General features: G+C 39.7%; 1 protein-coding gene across 6 annotated transcripts; it reads right to left on the bottom strand.

The window, feature by feature from the left end:
- Positions 1-613: 613 nt before the first annotated feature.
- On the bottom strand, positions 614-18,415 carry LOC120551220 (cytohesin-1-like). 6 transcript variants are annotated; one of them, XM_039788472.1, is made up of 12 exons: positions 18,328-18,415; positions 10,452-10,534; positions 7,522-7,586; positions 6,945-7,011; positions 5,849-5,967; positions 5,013-5,206; positions 3,761-3,909; positions 3,221-3,332; positions 2,540-2,616; positions 2,363-2,434; positions 1,610-1,764; positions 614-1,525 (listed from the first exon to the last, which is right to left on the bottom strand). In XM_039788472.1, exons 1-12 carry the CDS (start codon positions 18,413-18,415, stop codon positions 1,447-1,449), a joined length of 1,260 nt encoding a protein of 419 aa, XP_039644406.1. In that variant the 3' UTR covers positions 614-1,446. The 6 variants fall into 6 exon arrangements, with proteins under 6 accessions (XP_039644406.1, XP_039644409.1, XP_039644407.1 ...); XM_039788475.1 differs by lacking the exon at positions 18,328-18,415 and adding an exon at positions 15,969-15,996; XM_039788473.1 differs by lacking the exon at positions 18,328-18,415 and adding an exon at positions 15,440-15,546 and having other exon boundaries at positions 2,540-2,618; positions 3,220-3,332.
- Positions 18,416-19,447: the final 1,032 nt, after the last annotated feature.

Raw genomic sequence — 19,447 nt, 5'->3', positions numbered from 1 at the left:
TAATCTTTTCAACTTTATACATTTATGACTAAGGAAGCCATCATTCAAAGCAAGAAGCTGACTAAAGTAATACGTTTTAGTCTTTTGTGAGATGCTACTCTGATCTTGTTTGTGTTTTTACACTGAAATATTTGATGGGTTGCGATAAGTCAGCTTAGCACGCACTGTTTTGTTTGTTAAAAATCACACAAGTCGTTTCTGGGAATCTCCCCGCTCTGCCTCTGCCAACAGCGTGATTGCTACATGTGAAATGATTAGATGTAGGTATAAAAAGCAGGAAATAACTGTGGGGCAAGATTGATGGTGTGATATCTGGTGTTTGTCCTAAATGAGTTCACTGATGGTTTCATCAACACAATGTTGAATGCTTGAGCTGTTGAAGCTCTACGGTCAGATTCACACCTGATTATAAGTCAAAATTTTGTTTGATCACAATTGATTTTAACACAGCAAGGTCTGAGTGAAAAGGGAAACTTGTGTCAAACGTACTTATTGAATTGTCTAAATTAACAAAGCAATCACAATACTTTTGACAAAACAATTACAGTAATTCTGGGTTTGAAATGCTGCTACACTTAAATTTCATGACAAAAGTCAAACGTGAAAAACAAAGTTGAATGTCGGTTTGCAAGCCTTTAATGACACAAAACTCCGAACAATAAATTACAACAAATCTGGATAAATAAATAATTAGCTATTTATGCATGACCTTCATTTTTATTAACAGTTCTTTGACAAAATACCAACAGCAGTAAGAAAACTGGCTTAGAAAGGCGCTTTTTATGGCAAATCTGACTAAACAAAGGCCAGCGTCACAGACGAGATGACTAAATTGGTTTTCCATCCGATATCTTCATCAACGGTTTTAATGTGGGTTTAATCCATGTCTGAAAAACACCTCAACTGATCAAAATGAAGATGAAAGTGTCTTTCACAATGTGAAGAAAGGCTTTTATCAAACATCAGCAGGTGTCTTTTTCTCACCTTGTGTTTAAATGCGAACTCAATTAATTCATGTATCAGTAAGTTCCATTCTGACTGAAAACATCTCCTGTTGAGACCAAACAGAGAGTATGTATGAGGTGGCTCTGAGGGAAATCAGACATTACAGCAGATTGTAGGTGGAGCGGTACTTCCAACCAGAGAGCACAGCATCGATACAGTACTGCAGAAGTAGAGTGTTCAAAAGGAGGATAAATAAAAAAAATAAAAAAAAAGGTTTTCGACTGATTTTATCTCTATATGGGAAATTAAACTTTAAACAAAAGCTGTAGAGAACGAGGTGTCGATACTGAAGGTGCGCCAGTTCAAAAAGGTGACAACAGCTTCTTTTAAAGCTGAATCCTCTCTGTAAGGTCCACGTGTCACTGCAGCAGCAGGAGGATCAGGTCCACATCCAGTCAGCGGCATTAAGTCTAAACTTTCAACGTTTGATCCTCAGCAGCTCTACAGCCCCTTCAGAGAGGAGACCTTCTTCTTCCGAGCAGCCAGCATCTCGTAGAACGGGTCTTTGCTGATGGCAGCTCTGCAGGTGGAAGATGAAGGAGGGTTAGATACGAGACTTCATACTGACCATCTGCAGAGCAGAGACAGTTTAAATGTGGCTCACTTGATGCTGTTGATCCATTCATCCTTCTCCTCTGCGGTCGGGGCAGAGATTCTGTAAAAAGTGTGGTTTCCCTCGACGACGCGTCCGTCTGCCTCCGTCTTGCATGCTTTGATCACCTGATCTTTGTGGTCGGAGATGAAGAGCTCGAAGCAGTTCTGTGAGAGAGCACATAAAAACAAGATGACTATACTATGACTTTTTTATGACTAGTTTTCCCGACATACTATACTAGGACTTCTAATTACTTTTTATGACATAATATACTACACATTTTTTATTACTTTTTTGACATACTATGACTTCTTATGACTTTTGTTCCCCGACATACTATAGTATGACGTTTTCCAACTTTTTCACCGACATACCATACTATGACTTTCATTACAGAGTTCCCCTCTGTTGAGTATAAAAACATACCATACTATTCGTAATATACATACTATGACTTTTTTCGACATACTTACTGTCTTTTTTATGACATACTATAACTTTTATACAACTTTTTTCCCCCGCTATACTATACTATGACTTTTTTTATGAGATCTATTTGAATTATGTTGCATTGATACAGTGTTCCAAGGAGTTACCACAAACTAAAACTATTTAGTGCCATCTTACAATCAATATTTAGTAAATGTAAGTTAAAGTGTGTCGCTGATGTAACTAGTTAGAACTCAATGGCAATGAGGTCTTAAAAGGCAGAAATGGTCAGTTATATGATCAAATGTGGCAAAGAGTGAAGAAAGAGTTTACCGGTTTCTTGGAGTCATCGACTTCTCTGACACTCAGATTTTCCAGTGGAATAATTCCTCTGGGTTCTTTATCCTTGTAAAAAGCAGAGAGAGACACAAGTCTAAGTACTTACTTCAGCCTACATACAGCATTTATCGGATATCTCTTCTCTTATATAGCCAAACAGTAATTACTTACAGTTGTGTATTCAAAGTAGTAGAGGCAGTTATCTGTAAGAATGAACCAGCGTCTCTTCCAGGTCTTAACTCGTCCACCTGAGGAGAGATTACAGGTGAGCTACGTTTTCAATAAAGGACACAAAACTTGAGTTTTTGGAGCAGAAAGCTGGACTTTATAGGATGACAGCGACACTCTGAAGCACACTGACTGCACAAATCCGCAGGTCAAATATCGAGCCTACTGCAAAGGCGAAAGCGGAGGTTAAAACTTGGATCAGTGACCAGCAGTTAGAAACTACCTTTTACATCCGGGCTTAACAGCACATAGCATGAATGATCTTTCTTTAATCTAAATCAAACTGTGATGAGAGGGTGAATGCACACAGCCAGTGGGAGTAGAAAGGCAGGGAGGGGGAGGGAGGCAGCTCAGAAGCAAAGCAGTGCAATAAAGCTGTGGAGTTTAAGGGTACATACCTCCTGGAGTCAAAAACCCATGAAACACAAACAAACAAGAGGAATGTCAACAAAAGAATATGACAAAAATACAATACTATAAGTTTGTCCTCCTCATGTCAAAAGGTGCTGTTACACACCCAGTCCACTAGAGGGCATTCCAGCTCACAGTGACTAACAACAGGATCAGGATCAAGACTGAACAAGTTAAATTAGGTAAACTATTTCACCAGATGGATGCACATACCGAGTTTCAGCAGCCATCCTTCTCGGTCGGGGTTAAAGAAGGTGTGTGTGAGGTCGTTTCCATCATCCTCCGGGATCTTAAAGGGTTCATTCTTGATGCTGTCGTACAGGTTCTACAGGCAGTGATGGGATGCAACTAAGTACATTTACTCAAGTACTATACTTAAGTACAGTTTGGAGGTACTTTACTTGAGTATTCCCATTTTATGTTACTTTCTACATCTACTCCACTACGTTGCAATGGCAAATTACATTTCACTCCACTACATTTATTTTACAGCTTCATTTGCTAGTTACTTTGCAGTGTTGCATTATTGATACAAAATATGATAAACTAATAAATTATTACATATTTTAATGGATTAATATCCTCGGCAGTACATAAAGTAATTAAAATGAGCCCCACTTTCAGCAGCTGCAATATTAATGATGCTTACAGATTTTTACTTTTAGTAGTTTTACTTAAGTAAATATTTGAACGTTTCTGTTGCTTTTTTATGTCAGAAACAGGAAGGTTTTTAGGAAAATGTACGTCTCTCACCCTGAGTAGCTCCTCTGGCAGGTCTCCTCCATCATTGATGCCTCTGTTCATCGCTGTGAATCTCTGAACGGAGGGTTTGTCCTTCACATTAGGGTTGTGTAGGCTGGTGTTCAACATGATCACAGCAAACGACAACACATAACAGGTATCTGTGAAAAAAAGCATTGAGCTATCATTTTCTTGGTTGCGGTTGAGCCAGCTAGCCAAACTTTGTACTTTTTCAGGACTCAACCACTAAAATAAGAACAGAGTTTAAAATGTCATGTTTCTCAGTACTATTATGTAGCTGATGAGGATAGTTCCTCTTACTAGCATACACTAGCTGGTGTCACTTACACCACCTAGTGTATGCCAAGACAAAAATGTGCATGCATTAAAAATGATTTCAACATGGAGGAGATACAATTGTCTGTGATGTGTATTTGTGATTGAGTCTGAACATTTTCAGAGCCCTTCATACAGTATGTGGCCAGAATACAAACTATGAAAAGGACTTTTTGGGAAGAATAATTGTTTTACTGCTGACCCCTGAATTAAATTCTGTATTTTTACTTTTTGTATCTTACTCAAAAAAGAAAAAGGTACAAAAAACTGTGACTGTAAAGGCGGTTACACACCAACCAGACGGCAGAAAAGCCAGTCGGCCTGATCAGTCTCCCTGAGTTGGTCCAAAAAGTGCCTCAGAACACACCGAAGAGACGAGACGTAATACGTCTCCATAGCAGCAGGCAGCACTAATTTGTATTGTTGCCCACAAAATGAAAACCGGCAGATGATTGGACAAACGCATCACATGGGTTTGTTTTCTCCGGAAATTCAAAGGCAGACTGTCATGGCGGCAATATGATCTTATATTGTACTAAAATAGTTCACTGAAACGTGTTTCTGAAAACACTTTAAGGAGAAATAGGCCGTGCAGTTGCTGAATCTGTCTTCATTTCAGCTCAACAAAGGTCAGTTTAAAAGATTTTCGTCAGATTTTGAGAGCCTCTAGTCACCTCATTCCGCTCGCCATTTCCGGGTGAGTCCCGACTGCCCTGCCTCCGACTGAACATGTCAGGTTGGCCAAAGTGAACGCCGACAGCCCCTCAGACGGACAACGGCACGGAACACACCGAACAGACTCGAGACTCGCCAGACTGTCCGACGGCCGATTATCAGGTTAGTGTGTCAGCGCCTTAAACTTGTTTTTTTCCTATGGTCTTTTTTTTATTTCTACCCTCTGAACAGACAGACAGACAGACAGACGTACCTGTGCTCTGAAACACTCCGGGGTTACAGCGACAGTATCGCAGGGCGAACGCCTCCATCATGCGGTCAATCTTCTGAGCCTCACCCGGCAGCCTGAAGCTCCACAGGAACTGCCTGAGAGCCTGAACCAGGTTCAAGTCTGTGAACTCGTGTAACTCCAGGAAAGCGTGCAGAACCTCAATGTTGAAGTCATCTCTGCAACACACACACACACACACACACACACACACACACACACACACACACACACACACACACACACACACACACACACACACACACACACACACACACACACACACACACACACACACACACACACACACACACACACACACACACACACACACACACACACACACGGATCAGAATGCAGCTCTGTTTAGCTCCCCGAGTTGACAGGTAGTAGAGTTGGATGAGATGTAACAACACGGATAAAAACAGATTAATGGATGATCTTTTAGAACTTCTAATGCACCATAAGTGCACATATGTAGTATAATAATAATATATTGGTAAGGCCTGATTTGTTCTCAATAATGTTGGACACATACAAACATGAACAGCTCTGGAAAAAGGGTTCTGTGGGTCTGACCTTTTGAACATGTCTCAGTAGGAGAAGCAAAGGTGTATATAATAAAATTAATGATGGCTGAATTCCATTAAGCTGATTTAGTTTCAGGGTCCTGGTATTGTGCATGCTGTTTCACTGTCATGATTACTGGGACATTTGAATAGAACGAAGCCATCTTTAATGTTATTAGTGATGCCGTTTTTTTTTCTTCTATGACAAATCAAAATGTCTTAGTTAGAAGGGACATCTTCAGTTTCGCTTACCTCTCCCCCAGGTAGTCGCCGATTGCGGTTTTATTAAGCCCCTCACCCTTGTAGAGAAACTGGGCGATGTCATGGCTGGTGTTTTTCAGCAGGGAGCTGTCAATCAAGAAGCGAATCCCCTGAGGGAGAAAATCAGAACACATGACTCAGTCTGAACATCTTTTACACAAAATACAAGTACACTGAATATGAACTTCTTCAATATCAATCTTGTCCAATGAGGTACGAACACCTAGTGATTATATGTATCACTTGTTATTATTTTGAAAAAAGTCCAAGACAGCGGGTCAGTTTCCCCACTGTCTTAATATTGATCTAAAGCCGCAACCACAGTCAATCATTTTCAGACAGTTTTTGCAGATTCTCCTTTGTGAGGATTTGCTTATTTTTTCTGTCTATCATTGCAAACTAAATATCTTTGGGTTTTGGGCTGTTGGTATGACAAAAACAATAATCGATAAATCAATGAATCAAGACATAAACAATAGAATTATTGACAATGAAAATATTGTTTAGTTGCAGCCCTACACTTATCGGTTACATTAAAAGGTCCCATGGCATGAAAAATTTACTTTAGGAGGTTTTTTAACATTAATATGAGTTCCCCCAGCCTGCCTATGGTCCCCAATTGGCTTGAAATGGTGATAGGTGTAAACCGAGCCCTGGGTATCCTGCTCTGCCTTTGAGAAAATGAAAGCTCAGATGAGCCGTTCTGGAATCTTCTCCTTATGAGGTCATAAGGAGCAAGGTTACCTCCTCTTTCTCTGCTTTGCCCGCCCAGAGAATTTGGCCAACCCATGAGAGAGAGAGAGACATCATGGCTTTCAAATGAGAAAAGTGGCAGTTGGTCAAGGCCCCACCCTCCACCTTGCCCCCCCCTCTCTCCTCCTCAATAGATACAGACACAGAAATGGCACAGTCTGAGGAAAGCTCATTGTGGGACTGGCTCTAGTGGCTGTAATTCTGCACCAAGGCTGAATTTAGGGAAAGAGTCTTCAGATACAGTATTAGGGGACCACTAAGGTCTATATAAAAGCATCCAAAGAGCACCATGTCATGGGACCTTTAAGGAGGGAAGAGCCTGGTTGGTTCTCACCTTCTTGGGGTCCATGTTGAACTTCTTTCGGCCCATGGCCATCTGTTTATTCCTCTGCATACTTTTCCTAAAAACAGATAAATAAACAGAACAGACATTTAATACATGGCTCTGCAAATTAATTACATTAATTAACAGCAATTTCAATAAACATAACTGAGTGTGGAGATTCATATCCCACAGCCATCTTCAGCTGAAGAAGGTGAAGCTTTCAAATACGGTTGAAAGCTCCCAGAATAGCCAAGTAAGTGGAACTTGTGTTTAGAATATTTATCACTGAATATATTTGGGGTGTGAACTGTTGGTCAGACAAAAAACAATATGAGGACCTCACCTTTGGCTCTGGGAAAACGCAAAAGCCATTTTTACAGACTAAACGATCATTGGACAAAATATTCAACAGACGAACCGATAATGTAATTAGTTGCAGCCCTAATTCCCACAAGGCAGTGGGCTGTGTTCTGTGCGTCAGGCAGCTTTTCTGTCTTTCCACATGAACACACTTCCACTAAAACAAAGGTTGAGTGGACCACGGCTGCCTACACACAAGCACAGCAATGGTTGAGAGATACTTTACCTCTCTTCAGTTATGCCCAGGTTGTCAATCTCGCTGGTCACCTCTGCTATCTCATCCTTCAGCCTCTGAAAGCAGACAGACAGAGAGGAGGAGAGTGATGAAACAGAAAGCAGGAAACAACTACAGACATACACAGTATACATGTGACGTGTGTGATGTCTGACCCTTTCACGTACACTTCTGGAGATGCTTTGATCTCACCGGCAGCCCAATCCATTACACATGGTTGTCGGTTCCCGCTACATCTCACTGACCAACACATCCAGACAAGCACTTCTTAGAGAACAGATGACCCAGAAAAAAAACAACCTAAAAGTGCAGACACGATTCAGTCTCTCAGGCCAACTCATTCTTCCTCATGACAGGAGTTTTGTGGAACAGCCACCCTCTGCACAAAATCCCCTCTGGGAGCTGCAGCACCTGTTCTGTGGTCAGAGCCGACCACCCTTCCCGTTTCGCTGTCCCCGCTCCTCCTCTCCACTGTGCTGACCCAGATTTATCAACGTGCCTTCCCCCCATGACGCCCCCCCTGGGCTGTTTGAGTGCCACAGTGGTGTGGAGACAGGAATATGCCGGATCAAAGACTTTGGCTGGCTTAGCGGAGCTACCCGGAGCTAACCCGGAGAGCTCAGAGGTTATGGGAGGAAAGAAGAGAGGAGAGAAACAGATGGAGGAACACTGAGCCAAGCAGAAAAGATAATGAACTAAGATTAGATAATAATAGAAGAGAAAGAGAAGTAGACGAGGCCGGTGTCCCAGATTAGAGCTACAATAAGTGAGTGTGTGTAATATGTAATATGTGTGAAAACCAGGTTAACAAGGTAAATAACTTCACTTGTCTGGATTCCTACATGGTTCCTCCATGGTTACACCCCCTATTAAACGGAGAGCGTCCTCTGTCTCCATTACTGGAATACTTCATGGCTCATTACCCATGAGCCCACCAGGGCAACACAGGGCGGGGCTTAGAGGAGAGAAGCGCCAGACGAGAGTCGACATCTGTAATAAACTCCATCAATCTAGTTGCACAGCGTCACTCCAGAGGCTGTGTTTGTCTTTATCTTTGTGTGTGTGTGTGTTTTTGCTGACTGAGGACGAGGGACTAGTGACGGGGTTCAATAGCATTTTAGCTAATCTTAATCCTGTTCTGAATCCTTGTAGAATCTTTTTGAGTAGTTTGTTTAATGGGTAATGATAACACCTACGTTAGTTAAAAAATATATGCACTATTGTTATTTCACTCAGTATCAAACCTAAACCACTGAGATTCTACTGTGTTAAAAGGGTGTAGGGCTTTCATCACATACTTTCTCATTGCTTTGTGCGACAGCCCTGTCTGGACTCACTTTTTTCTTTTGCTGCAAAAATGGTGTTTGCTCCTCAGTGATAAATTGGTCAATTGATTAGATGATTGACAGAATCTTAGTTAACCACATTCAAAATCTATAATTCATGTAGCAAAAATAGCAATATAGTTTCTGCTTCCAGGTTCCCAAATGTTTTCTTTGTTATATGTCACTGTATAATTGAATTAACCTGACTCCGTCAGATGGATTGCTTCGCATTTGCTCAGCATATCCATCTGGGAACTGTTGGCCAAATCAACCAATCAGATCAAACTCCAATGAAGGAATACTTTCTAATTCGGATAAAACTTGCGCGATAGCTACGCTCATCTCATCCGTGGAAGCTGCCATGTTGAACGGCTCCAAATTTTCTCTATCTCAAGATGCCAGAGTAGAAAACTGGAGCTCGCAAGATCAGGACGGTCTCACGAGGCTAGAATTGAATATCTTGAACTTTGCAGTTAGTCGAGCAAAATAAGCAATTTATGGACAATTAATCCGAAAATAATTGACATATAACAAACCTGTCAATTATTTCCTCGATTCATCTTTTAGATGTTTTGTCTTTAAAATGTAAAAAAAAAAAAAAAAACAATAGTAAAAGAAAATGCTCATCACAAGTTTCTAAAACTCATGTTGATGTCATAAAATTGATCTACCAACAGTCCAAAACCCAAAAATATTGGTTATTTTATTTAACATTTATTTATCTACAATTTTGGTCATGATAATAAGGCAAGCTATTACCCACAATCTTCCAAAACAAATGTACCCAGATAAAGAGCTGACACAACAATCCCCCTCATTTATTTAAGGTTGAAGGGGGACTGAGGCAGGGGGTCAAACTGTCCCTCCAGGCAGAGAGAGCGTGAGGACACACATACATATATACTATGTCCACCCCCCTCGTACACATGCAGCCCACACAAAGAGGATCATCTGTCTTGAATGCATACAGTAATGCTCTGGTGGTCATACGCCTATACCCCCACCCTCCAAACACACACAGACCTCCCTAGGCACACTGGTCTAGACACAGAGGTACAGATCTACCCAAGGACACAGGGAGAAGAAAGAACTCCCAAAACAATGTGATGTTCAGACAAAGAGATAAAAATGGAAAGCAAACAATGCACTGTGGGATTTTGTCATCCCTACAATTCTCTGAAATATTTCAAATGGTTTAAAAGGATAGACTTACTCTTTCAAGTGACTTTAAACTTTTCAAGCCTGTCATTAAAACCGTTTTTGCTTGCTGTAATCATTCTTCCTGTTCATACTGACCATTAAAAGATCCCTCCCTAAATCCAGTTTTCGTTCTGTGCAAAAATGTATTCAAATGTTTTACTGAAGTTGGCAGACAAATCAAGTGGCTATCTTCCAAAATGAGCATTTTTAGTACCAAACTCCCTCTTTGTGTTATTTTCCTCCTTTTTCTTATTTCCTTCCTCTGCAGCTCCACAGAGAAACACTAAAAACACATGTTTTTCACAGAAAGGCCCAAGAAGTTGAACTCCAGAAGAAGGTTAAACAAATGTTTTAAAGAAATAAAAAGGTGTAAGGGAGTAGAGTGTGTGTTATTACTTGTATGTCCTGCAGTAGCACTTGTTTTCTGCGGCGGATGCTTTCCAGCTCCTGTCTCTCCTCTGGACTGAGGTCATCAGGCACTGAGGAGACAAGTACACGTAGCACTCAAATACAAAGACCAAATATATTTTTACATATCACACACACACACACACACCTTTTGACCCATAACCCAATCGTTAATAACTGTACAAATGAAACATATTTTCACAGGTACATTTTTGGTGGAAATAATGTTTCTCTGTTAGCAACGTTAGGTTAATGATAGAAAGCCTGGAGGTGGAGGAGGCTGAGAGACTGAACTCTGCAGAGAAGAAGTGAATCTATAAAGTTGGTACAGATTAACTCCTAGTTTTAGTCCGATTTTATCAGACTAAAAGTAGGAGGACTAAACAATACAGAATTCATATAACGTCATAATAGTCTGCTCCATCTAATGAATAACAGATTAAGATGGATTTAGGCTATTTAGCACACATACCACAATTAAAAGAAGTTGTGTGTCTAGTGGATTTTTGCTTGAATGAAGATGACAAAAGAGGTTCTCTAAAAGAAGAACTGTTGAACAAAAGATCTGGTATGTGGGTGTACTGTGGTTTTAAATCAAGACAGAGAGAAGAGAGAAAACAGCTAGAGTTACAGAAAATAAAATCTGGTAAAATGGTGTTACTTTTTGTAAATATGTACTTTTTACTGTAGATTGCAAAATAATATAAAATGTAGATGTTACTACATTGAAAAGAAACAAACAAATCCAATGTCAATTAAATAATAGTTTTAAATTAGACTTGATATCTTACTGTATCTGTTAAACTCAAATGTCCATGCTGCCTTTTATTTAACACACACACACACACACCCTAAACTGTACATAGCCAAGGGTGTACTCTGATAGAGCAGTTCAGACACACATGGGTTTCTGCAGAGGAACGATAAGGTGAAGAGGGAAATGTGGATCTGTCAGTCACCGACCTGTGGTTTTTCTTAAGAAAACTTGAGTGAGAAAAAAAAGAAATTCCAGTAATGAGAGGGAATGCAGCAGGTAAAAGTACTGTGCTGATCTGCATATTTCAGATTTTCCAATGTCACACCTCTGCACTGTCAACTATAACTGGGGTTTCTCTCCACTGGGTGCCTCATAATAAACCTTCCGCTATGGCTACTTTCTAAAAGGCTCTAACCAGCGACAAAGGGTGAAGAAAAGGCATAATTAGTGCAGAGCAACAAGAAGTCTCAGAGGACATGTCGAGCTGTGCTGCTGCTGTTTTTCTAGTTTTCTGTTTTCTAACCCAAACCCTGAGTCACACTGAGGTTACTCAGTGTCAACCTCTGGAGCAACAAATAAAAAAAGAGAGGAAGAACTGTTCATGTTCCATCAATATGGATTACATTTTACCATGATTTTAGTCATGTCAACAATATATTAACTCTAAAATCAATGTCAATCAAAATGTGCTTTTTATTGGTCAAATATCTTCAATGTCTAAGCAATTTCAAACGTACATTTTTTTACACCTTCTAAAACAAAAGTATGTTTAATCATATGGACTTGTGAGGCACTGAATTACAGCATTACTGTATATCATTTTGGCTATAAGACTTGAAAGTTCACCTTGGACAAAAAGAAAATCCTAGCTCAAGGTCAACTTACTAGCTTTCGACCACATCTTACAGTCTTCCTCAGCAGATGGAGTATACAGGGGCTACAATCTACCTATACATTCAGATAATATACAATGATCTGATATAGAGGGCTGCGACTAAAAACTATTTCCACAATCAATTAACCTTGACGATTACTGTAATACATTTCATAATTTTTAGTTCAATTTTTTTTGTGTTTCTCTATATCTGTGCTTATTCTATATCTTACCTTGTTTTGTTGATTCTTGATTAATTAATTAATTGGTCTAAAAAATATCAGAAAATAATGAAGAATCATAACCTCCCCCAGCCTAAGTTGACAAAATGTTTGTTTTATTCAAAAAAAAAAAACAAAATTTAAAAAAAAAAAAAAATATTGACATTTGAGAAGCTGCTGATTTTGGCTTTAAGTGCTTATATTATGCTTTTTGGCTTTTCCCCTTTCCTTTATTGTGTTATATATCTTTTTTGTGCATGTTATAGGTTTACAAAGTGAAAAAGCCCAAAATCCACCCCAAAGGGACTTACCATCTTCCAGAGAAAACACTGTTCACAAACTGCTCCAAACAGCTCTATTGTAGTCCAGCCTTTACTTCTGTGACGAACGTGCGTCACTTTGTAACACACGTTATAATGCTCGCCTAGCTGCTAGCGTGGCACGCCCTCATACTCTGCAACTGACTAGCTAGCAGTGCTTACCTAGCTACTGCACATGTGCGACTCCCAACAAAGATGGAACAGAAGTGAGATGCCTCACTCTGTAGCTAAAACAGAGAGCTAAACACACAGGGTGAAAAGAGGAGCTGCAGCAATGTGCAGTACAACAAAAATATAGTGTTTGTTGAAAATTAAACGACATAAACCTATTCTGGTACAACCTGCAAATACAATTATGAACTTGAAAATGAGCATAATATGAGCACTTTAAAGCGTAACCTAAACTTTTATCCAATTCCCTAAATTGGTGCGGATGAATATTGTCTATCAACTAGTACATTAATTGACTAATTGTTTCAACTCTACATATGATAACGTTATAATTCATATTGTGAATCTGTTGAACTGCATCTGAGGAGATGCACACACCTCTGACTATGTTTAAGGCAAATTAAGTAAAGCTCAACAAGCTGTAATGATTGTTTACATACTGCAAACATACAGACAGTGACGCATTCGCTCATCACATATACATAGCCCTCGCCCACAGAGAAAGGTTTAAGTAGGCTGGAGCAGCTCTTATTATAAACCTGAGGACAAGAGTAACGCACTATTGTGAGCAGAGAGGCAGTGAAACTGACATTCATCCTCACTTCCTCTCTCTGGCTTTTCATTGAGAGGAAATAAGCAAGTAGCAAGTGGATTCATGACGGCTTATGAAACGGTCATATCCTCCTCCTCTCAAGCAAATAAACTCACACATTCTGACGTAAATAACAACCAGCTGCTCTGCATAGTCTGAAGGTCACGCGTGTCTGTTTGTGTTGACAAGTAATGGGACACCTTGTCTTAGCAATGCTGCTGATGATCAGCTGCTACGGACAACCAACATATGCAGGCCTAAAGTTCATTCTCTATCCTTCTTTCACCCTCTTGTTTGTAAATTATACAACACATCACATCCTCTGAAGACACGATGACAAACTAAAACCACAGGTATATTCTGGCTTGGTTTCCGGCTCTGATGAGATTTTCTGAGGAAGACATGATGACACACATGCACGCACACATTCAGATAAGTTTCTGCAGAAAAACTCTAATGCAGAAGTTATGACGCACTTGAACACCTACACATTTGTGTCATAATCCTGAGGTTCATACCAGAGAAAGCGTCTGTCTGCTGCTGAGTGGCTTCACCACCAGTCTCAGTGGTCCCAGTACTCCCAGTGCAGCTAAAAACAAGCTTCCATTCTCACCCCAGGTTTTTTCATAGAGTCCACAAGTCTAACTGAGTCACCAATCCCAGTAGAAAACAGCCTGTTTTCTGCAGTCCAATCTGGTTTCTCCAACAATAATCCAGTCCTGCCCGAGCCCTCCAATCCCAATCCTGTGGTCCTCTAGTCCAGCCTCCCTGCTTCTTAATCCTCAGGCACTCATTCCAACAGAGGGGAGCAAGCCTGCTGCTAAATGAGGACAAGTGTGTATCTGAGTGTGTGTCTATGAGGGGAAAACCCTTGAACTCTCATCTCTCTCCCCCACCTCCTTCTGTCCATCTTGACTCCTCCCTCCCTCCCTCAGTAAGCAAAGCATCAAACACAGGCTCCCCCACGTGGACACCTGTCCCAGAGAGGAAAAAAGGGATGTGCAGTTTTCCCATCTTCAAATCAATGTTTGGTAAAGAAATAACGACAGTGCAGACATCAGCAACAACCAAAATGACAACAAATTACCAAACAACAGCTCACTGTTCTGGCAGAATTAAATCATTCATCATTCTCTGCTTATCACATGTGTTTGCTGATATAAAACAACACACACATGCACCAACATCTCCCTCAGTTTGTTTCATTGTTTCACCCACAGGATTGCAGCTGACCCAGGACCTGAGGCAAAGCAGTTAGGACTAGACAATTATCTGTGTTTTGAGAGTGAGATTTTTAGTGTCTAGCACTGTTCACAAGGCAATAATTGTCTATTTCAGTGTTTACCAGGCGATAATTGTACACTTTAACGTGCAATGTTCCCTGGCTCAGAGGATAACAACCTCAACAGAGTGATATAATCCTGTGGTTATGGTAAACTCCCTGGTGACTGATCGCATTCACACAGCCTTAAGGCTCAACAGTCCAATAAGGACACAGAAACAAATCCAAGCAGCAGGGGAAGAACAGGAGAGAAAAACTGTGCCTTAACACAGAAAAGGAAAAACATTCTTGTACATGACAAAGAGAGGAAGTGAAGAAAATTATGACAACTTCAGCTGCTTTTTCAGGATGGTGAAGTATTTTAAAGTGAAGTATATGTCAGGTGGGAAAACGCTTAATGGACTACCAGTATTATAACAATGCTTAAAAACAAGGTATCACTCACAAGTGGAAAGAATAAACTATGAAAAGCTTCCTGCACTACTGGTAGTTCTGATATTTCCTACTTGAGAGCAGCTACTATTGAGTAGTCCATTTTGATAGCTTTTACTCAACTGACACAATGAGCCATCTTATTTTAAAGCACATTCGGTGAAATTAGTTTTGACAGGTTTTTTCCCGAGCTGTAAAATACCTCATTGTAAAGCACCTCCTGTAAGAGTGTCTCAAACGTTTAGAGGAAACACTAGTGCAGTTGCGAGGAAGCTGATTTAGTTAATTGTTATGTTTTTGTGGCAAGTTCTCCCTCTCTGTACTGACCTTTTGCCGTCTCTCCACGTCGTCCAACACTTTGGTCACAAGTTGGGAAATGAGCAGAGAAGTGCATGCAGCCAAGTCAACTAAAAAGCCTAAGAATTTTTGAGGACATTTCCTTAATTTCCAACCGATAAAAGGGGGCATTGATTGCATTTATAAGGGGGCATTGATTGCATTTATAGACACGTGAACTAAAGTGATGTACAATAAGCACAAACCCCCATGAGGTCTGGCCTCACTCCAGATTAATAATAATGAATCCCTTGTGCCAGTTAATAAAGACTGCCAAAGAGCATTAACAAATCAGTCAGATGAGGACTTGTTGCTTTCGCTCTGTTGATAAGAAACGCAATGCCAAAACACATTAAACTACCAGCTATTCAGACAATACATACGTGCTCACTTTAGTTAGCGTTATATTGCGTTTTATATAAAGTTACGTTAGCTAGCTAGTTAGCGAGCTAACCTGGTTTACGTTAGCCCCTAGGTTAGCTAGCTCACATTAACTAAAGTGGGGTTCAGGCCAACTTACCAACTCCGTCTTCCGACTTTAAGACCATGTTTGTGCTGTAGCTCAACGCTGGCTTAGATAAATTAAATCTTTCACTTTAAAGTAACTTTAAAGATCGAAAGGTGTCTGTATTCCCTCCAAGTTACCGTTAGACTGGCAGTTAATGACAACTGTCTGTGCAGAAAGAGACAGCCGGTGTTGGGGCAGGATGACGTAGCCGCGGCTTCAACGGCAGCAGCCAATCAGAGAGCGGATAAGCACAAACAAACATCTATCTAGCTATCTAGTGCCCTATATTTAGATAAATATAGGGTACTATATCTATCTATCTATCTATCTATCTATCTATCTATCTATCTATCTATCTATCTATCTATCTATCTATCTATCTATCTATCTATCTATTTATTCTATCTATCTATCTATCTATCTATCTATCTATCTATATTTCTTTCTATCTATCTATCTATCTATCTATCTATCAAAAGACACTGGTAGGTTGGAATTCTGAAAGACAATTTTTACTTACTAAGTCAAAATGATGAAATACTAAATCAAACTGTGACTTTTGAAGTTAAGCTTATGACATTTTAAGTTATAATTATGACATATTAAGACATTTGAACTTGACTCAGTGACTTACTGTCCTTCTTTTGACTCCGAGTTCTTGTGGAGTGGAAGCCTGTCTTGTTATTTTTTCAGAATTTTCAAAGCTTGTCTGAAATTTCACCTATTTTTATTCTGTGGTGGAAGCGGTTTCCTTTAGCATATGTGTGTAGAGAGAAAAAGAGAAATGAAAAAAAGAAATGTGTTTGCATGCTAAATTGTTTTATTTTTTTTTTTTTTTGTGTAGGGATGAGCAACACCACATTATTTTTTTTTTTTTTTGGAGATGTTTTTTATTTTCTCTTTTTTTTTTTTTTTTCACCCCTCCTTCTTTTTTTCAAAAAAAAAAACAAAAAAAACCAAACAAAAAAACACCCCCCCCCTATGAACATGACTGTGGATAAAGGACAGAGGTGACAACGGATGGGTGCAGGTTGTGGGAAGGAGGATGAAGGAAAGGAGGATGGTGTAGGAAAGGATAGACCGAAAAGAATAAAAGTGAGACTGGGCAGGGAAGAACTGCTGCAATTTAACAGTTTAAAGGGTCAGCTTATGGAAAGAGAATGGGTGGAGACAAAAATCTCTCAAACAGATTCTGCTTCCCAAAATTTGGTTAAAGTTAAACCAAAACTATCTGCATGACTAGAGATGAGTGAGAAAATGAACCAACATTTTATAAAACAAACAGTAAGTGTAAAAGATATTAATCATTTTGTGTTTCTTTTCTTTTTGAATGTTTCAGGGGAAGTCTATTAGATATGACACGTGTTTGTGACTATGATATATGGGGCTGAGGGAAAGGAAAATAAATAAATAATGAATAAAGGAAAAAAAATAAAAAACATTTAACATTAATTTAAAAAATAAAATGGGGGATAGTATGTAACAGACATACAGGTCATGCAGAAGTAAGACAGTTGTTAAAATGCAATTAGGCATACTATAATAATAATAATAATAATGATATTAGAAAATGTACTTGTTGTTATTAAATTAATTCTATAACCATTATTATAATCACCACCATACAACTAGCTATCAAAAATGAAAAAGATAAAAGAAAGAAAATAAAAAATAGTTAGTAATAGATAATTGTCCAAAAAAGCTATAGCTTATTGAGTACATCTGCCTCCCAGTTAAAGGGTTTATTTGTGAAATCATCACTGTTGCAGAGTTGCTTGATGCCCCTGAAGACAGGAAAATTAAAAAGAAGAAAGCAGAGGAAATGACAAGAAAATAAAAGGGGAAGTCCAGAAACAAAGCTCACAAAAGCTGTACAGCGAGTGGAAATAACCTGCTTCAGCACCATGCTGCTTTCATTGCGTAAGAATGACTTTTAAATGAGCACATTGATACAGTATGAAAGCACCTGAACAGAGGGAGATCAGTGGGCAGCGATTGAGATTATGTCACTCGAGCACCCACTGTAGAGGAGGATCCTGGACCAGAGGATGATGTCTGTGCGTCATGTTCTCAAAACAAGCCCACAAACACACACACACACACACACACACACACTACAGAGCGCTCTGTGTCTTGATAACCTAACAGAAAATCACCACGGCAACCGAACACTGATGGCACTTTATGCCAGTCTTGCTCTACATGTTTGTCTTTTATTTCTAGGCTATCAAGAGTTACACAAAACCAACAAAAGACATGTAATAATGATGTCAACTGAAGGTTTACTTATCAAGGCACACACACATTTTACACACAAGCTGAACAACACATTTCTAAGATAACAGAAAACGACAAGGTTTGCAACACTCACCTGTGGCTGCAGCAGGTGCCCCTGGACGCACCGTAGCACAGAGAAATGCCTGGAAACTGGAGGCACACAGCTCACTTACAGTCCCCATCACAACACAGTGTGTATTTAGGAGTTTGGAACAAAACAGCGTTTGAGGCTAAGGGTATCCTCTCAGCATCTCTGTGCAGGCAACTCCACTCTTAAGTCGGCTTCATACTTGACTAAAAGGCTCAAGCTGGCCTCGACAAGAAGCTCCTTGAAAAAGCCGGGCTTTAGGTGTTTTCCCTCCCGACTGCCACCAGACTCTGACAGACTCTCGGAAAAAACACTCTCCACTCTCCACTCTCACTTTCTCTCCTCCCTCCTCCCTCGTGTTCACACACTTGACCTCACTCCTGAATTCAGCCTCACACACGACACACTTTTACCATACACAAAAACCTGTCAGCCTTATAATACATGTTATATATATATAATACATTCTTCACATGAAAAGGAGACATATACTGTATTTATAGACACCCACCCACTGCTGTGTCACTTTGAACAGTTGTTAATGTATTCCTGGAAGTGATGACAAATGGACACACACTATCCTCCTGTTCCCCCCCACCCCCCACACACACACACACACACACACACACACACACACACACACACACACACACACACGCTGACACACATAAGAGGCCCTATTAGTTTAGTCAGAGCTGAGCTAACACACACAGACACATATCCTACATTATGTTGCATATCAGTGGTGAAATATATGATACCTTGTATTTGAGTATATTAAGTGTATATAAAAAGTACTATTAATTAACACTGAATACAACATTAAAATGTTTTTTTTATATATATATACCGTATAAACATATGTATGCCAGTCTTTATATATTTTATTTTTGTTTCAGTTTTAGGGGATTTTTAACATGTTTTGTGTGTGTGTGTGTGTGTGTGTGTGTGTGTGTGTGTGTGTGTGTGTGTGTCTGTCATTATGACAATATTGACTAAATTATTTAGGGATCTTGTGGCACTATCCTTAAAATAGTGAAAAATCCTCTAAAAGTGAAAAATTGATCACAAAAGGTAAAGTATGCAGAGTGTTATATTCTCATATAAATGTTATAATTTGCTTCAT

Source organism: Perca fluviatilis, chromosome 21 (genome assembly GCF_010015445.1).
Source record: "Perca fluviatilis chromosome 21, GENO_Pfluv_1.0, whole genome shotgun sequence".
NCBI lineage: Eukaryota > Metazoa > Chordata > Actinopteri > Perciformes > Percidae > Perca > Perca fluviatilis.
Note: the sequence above shows the minus strand (reverse complement) of the source record. Positions and strands in the feature narration are given on the sequence as shown.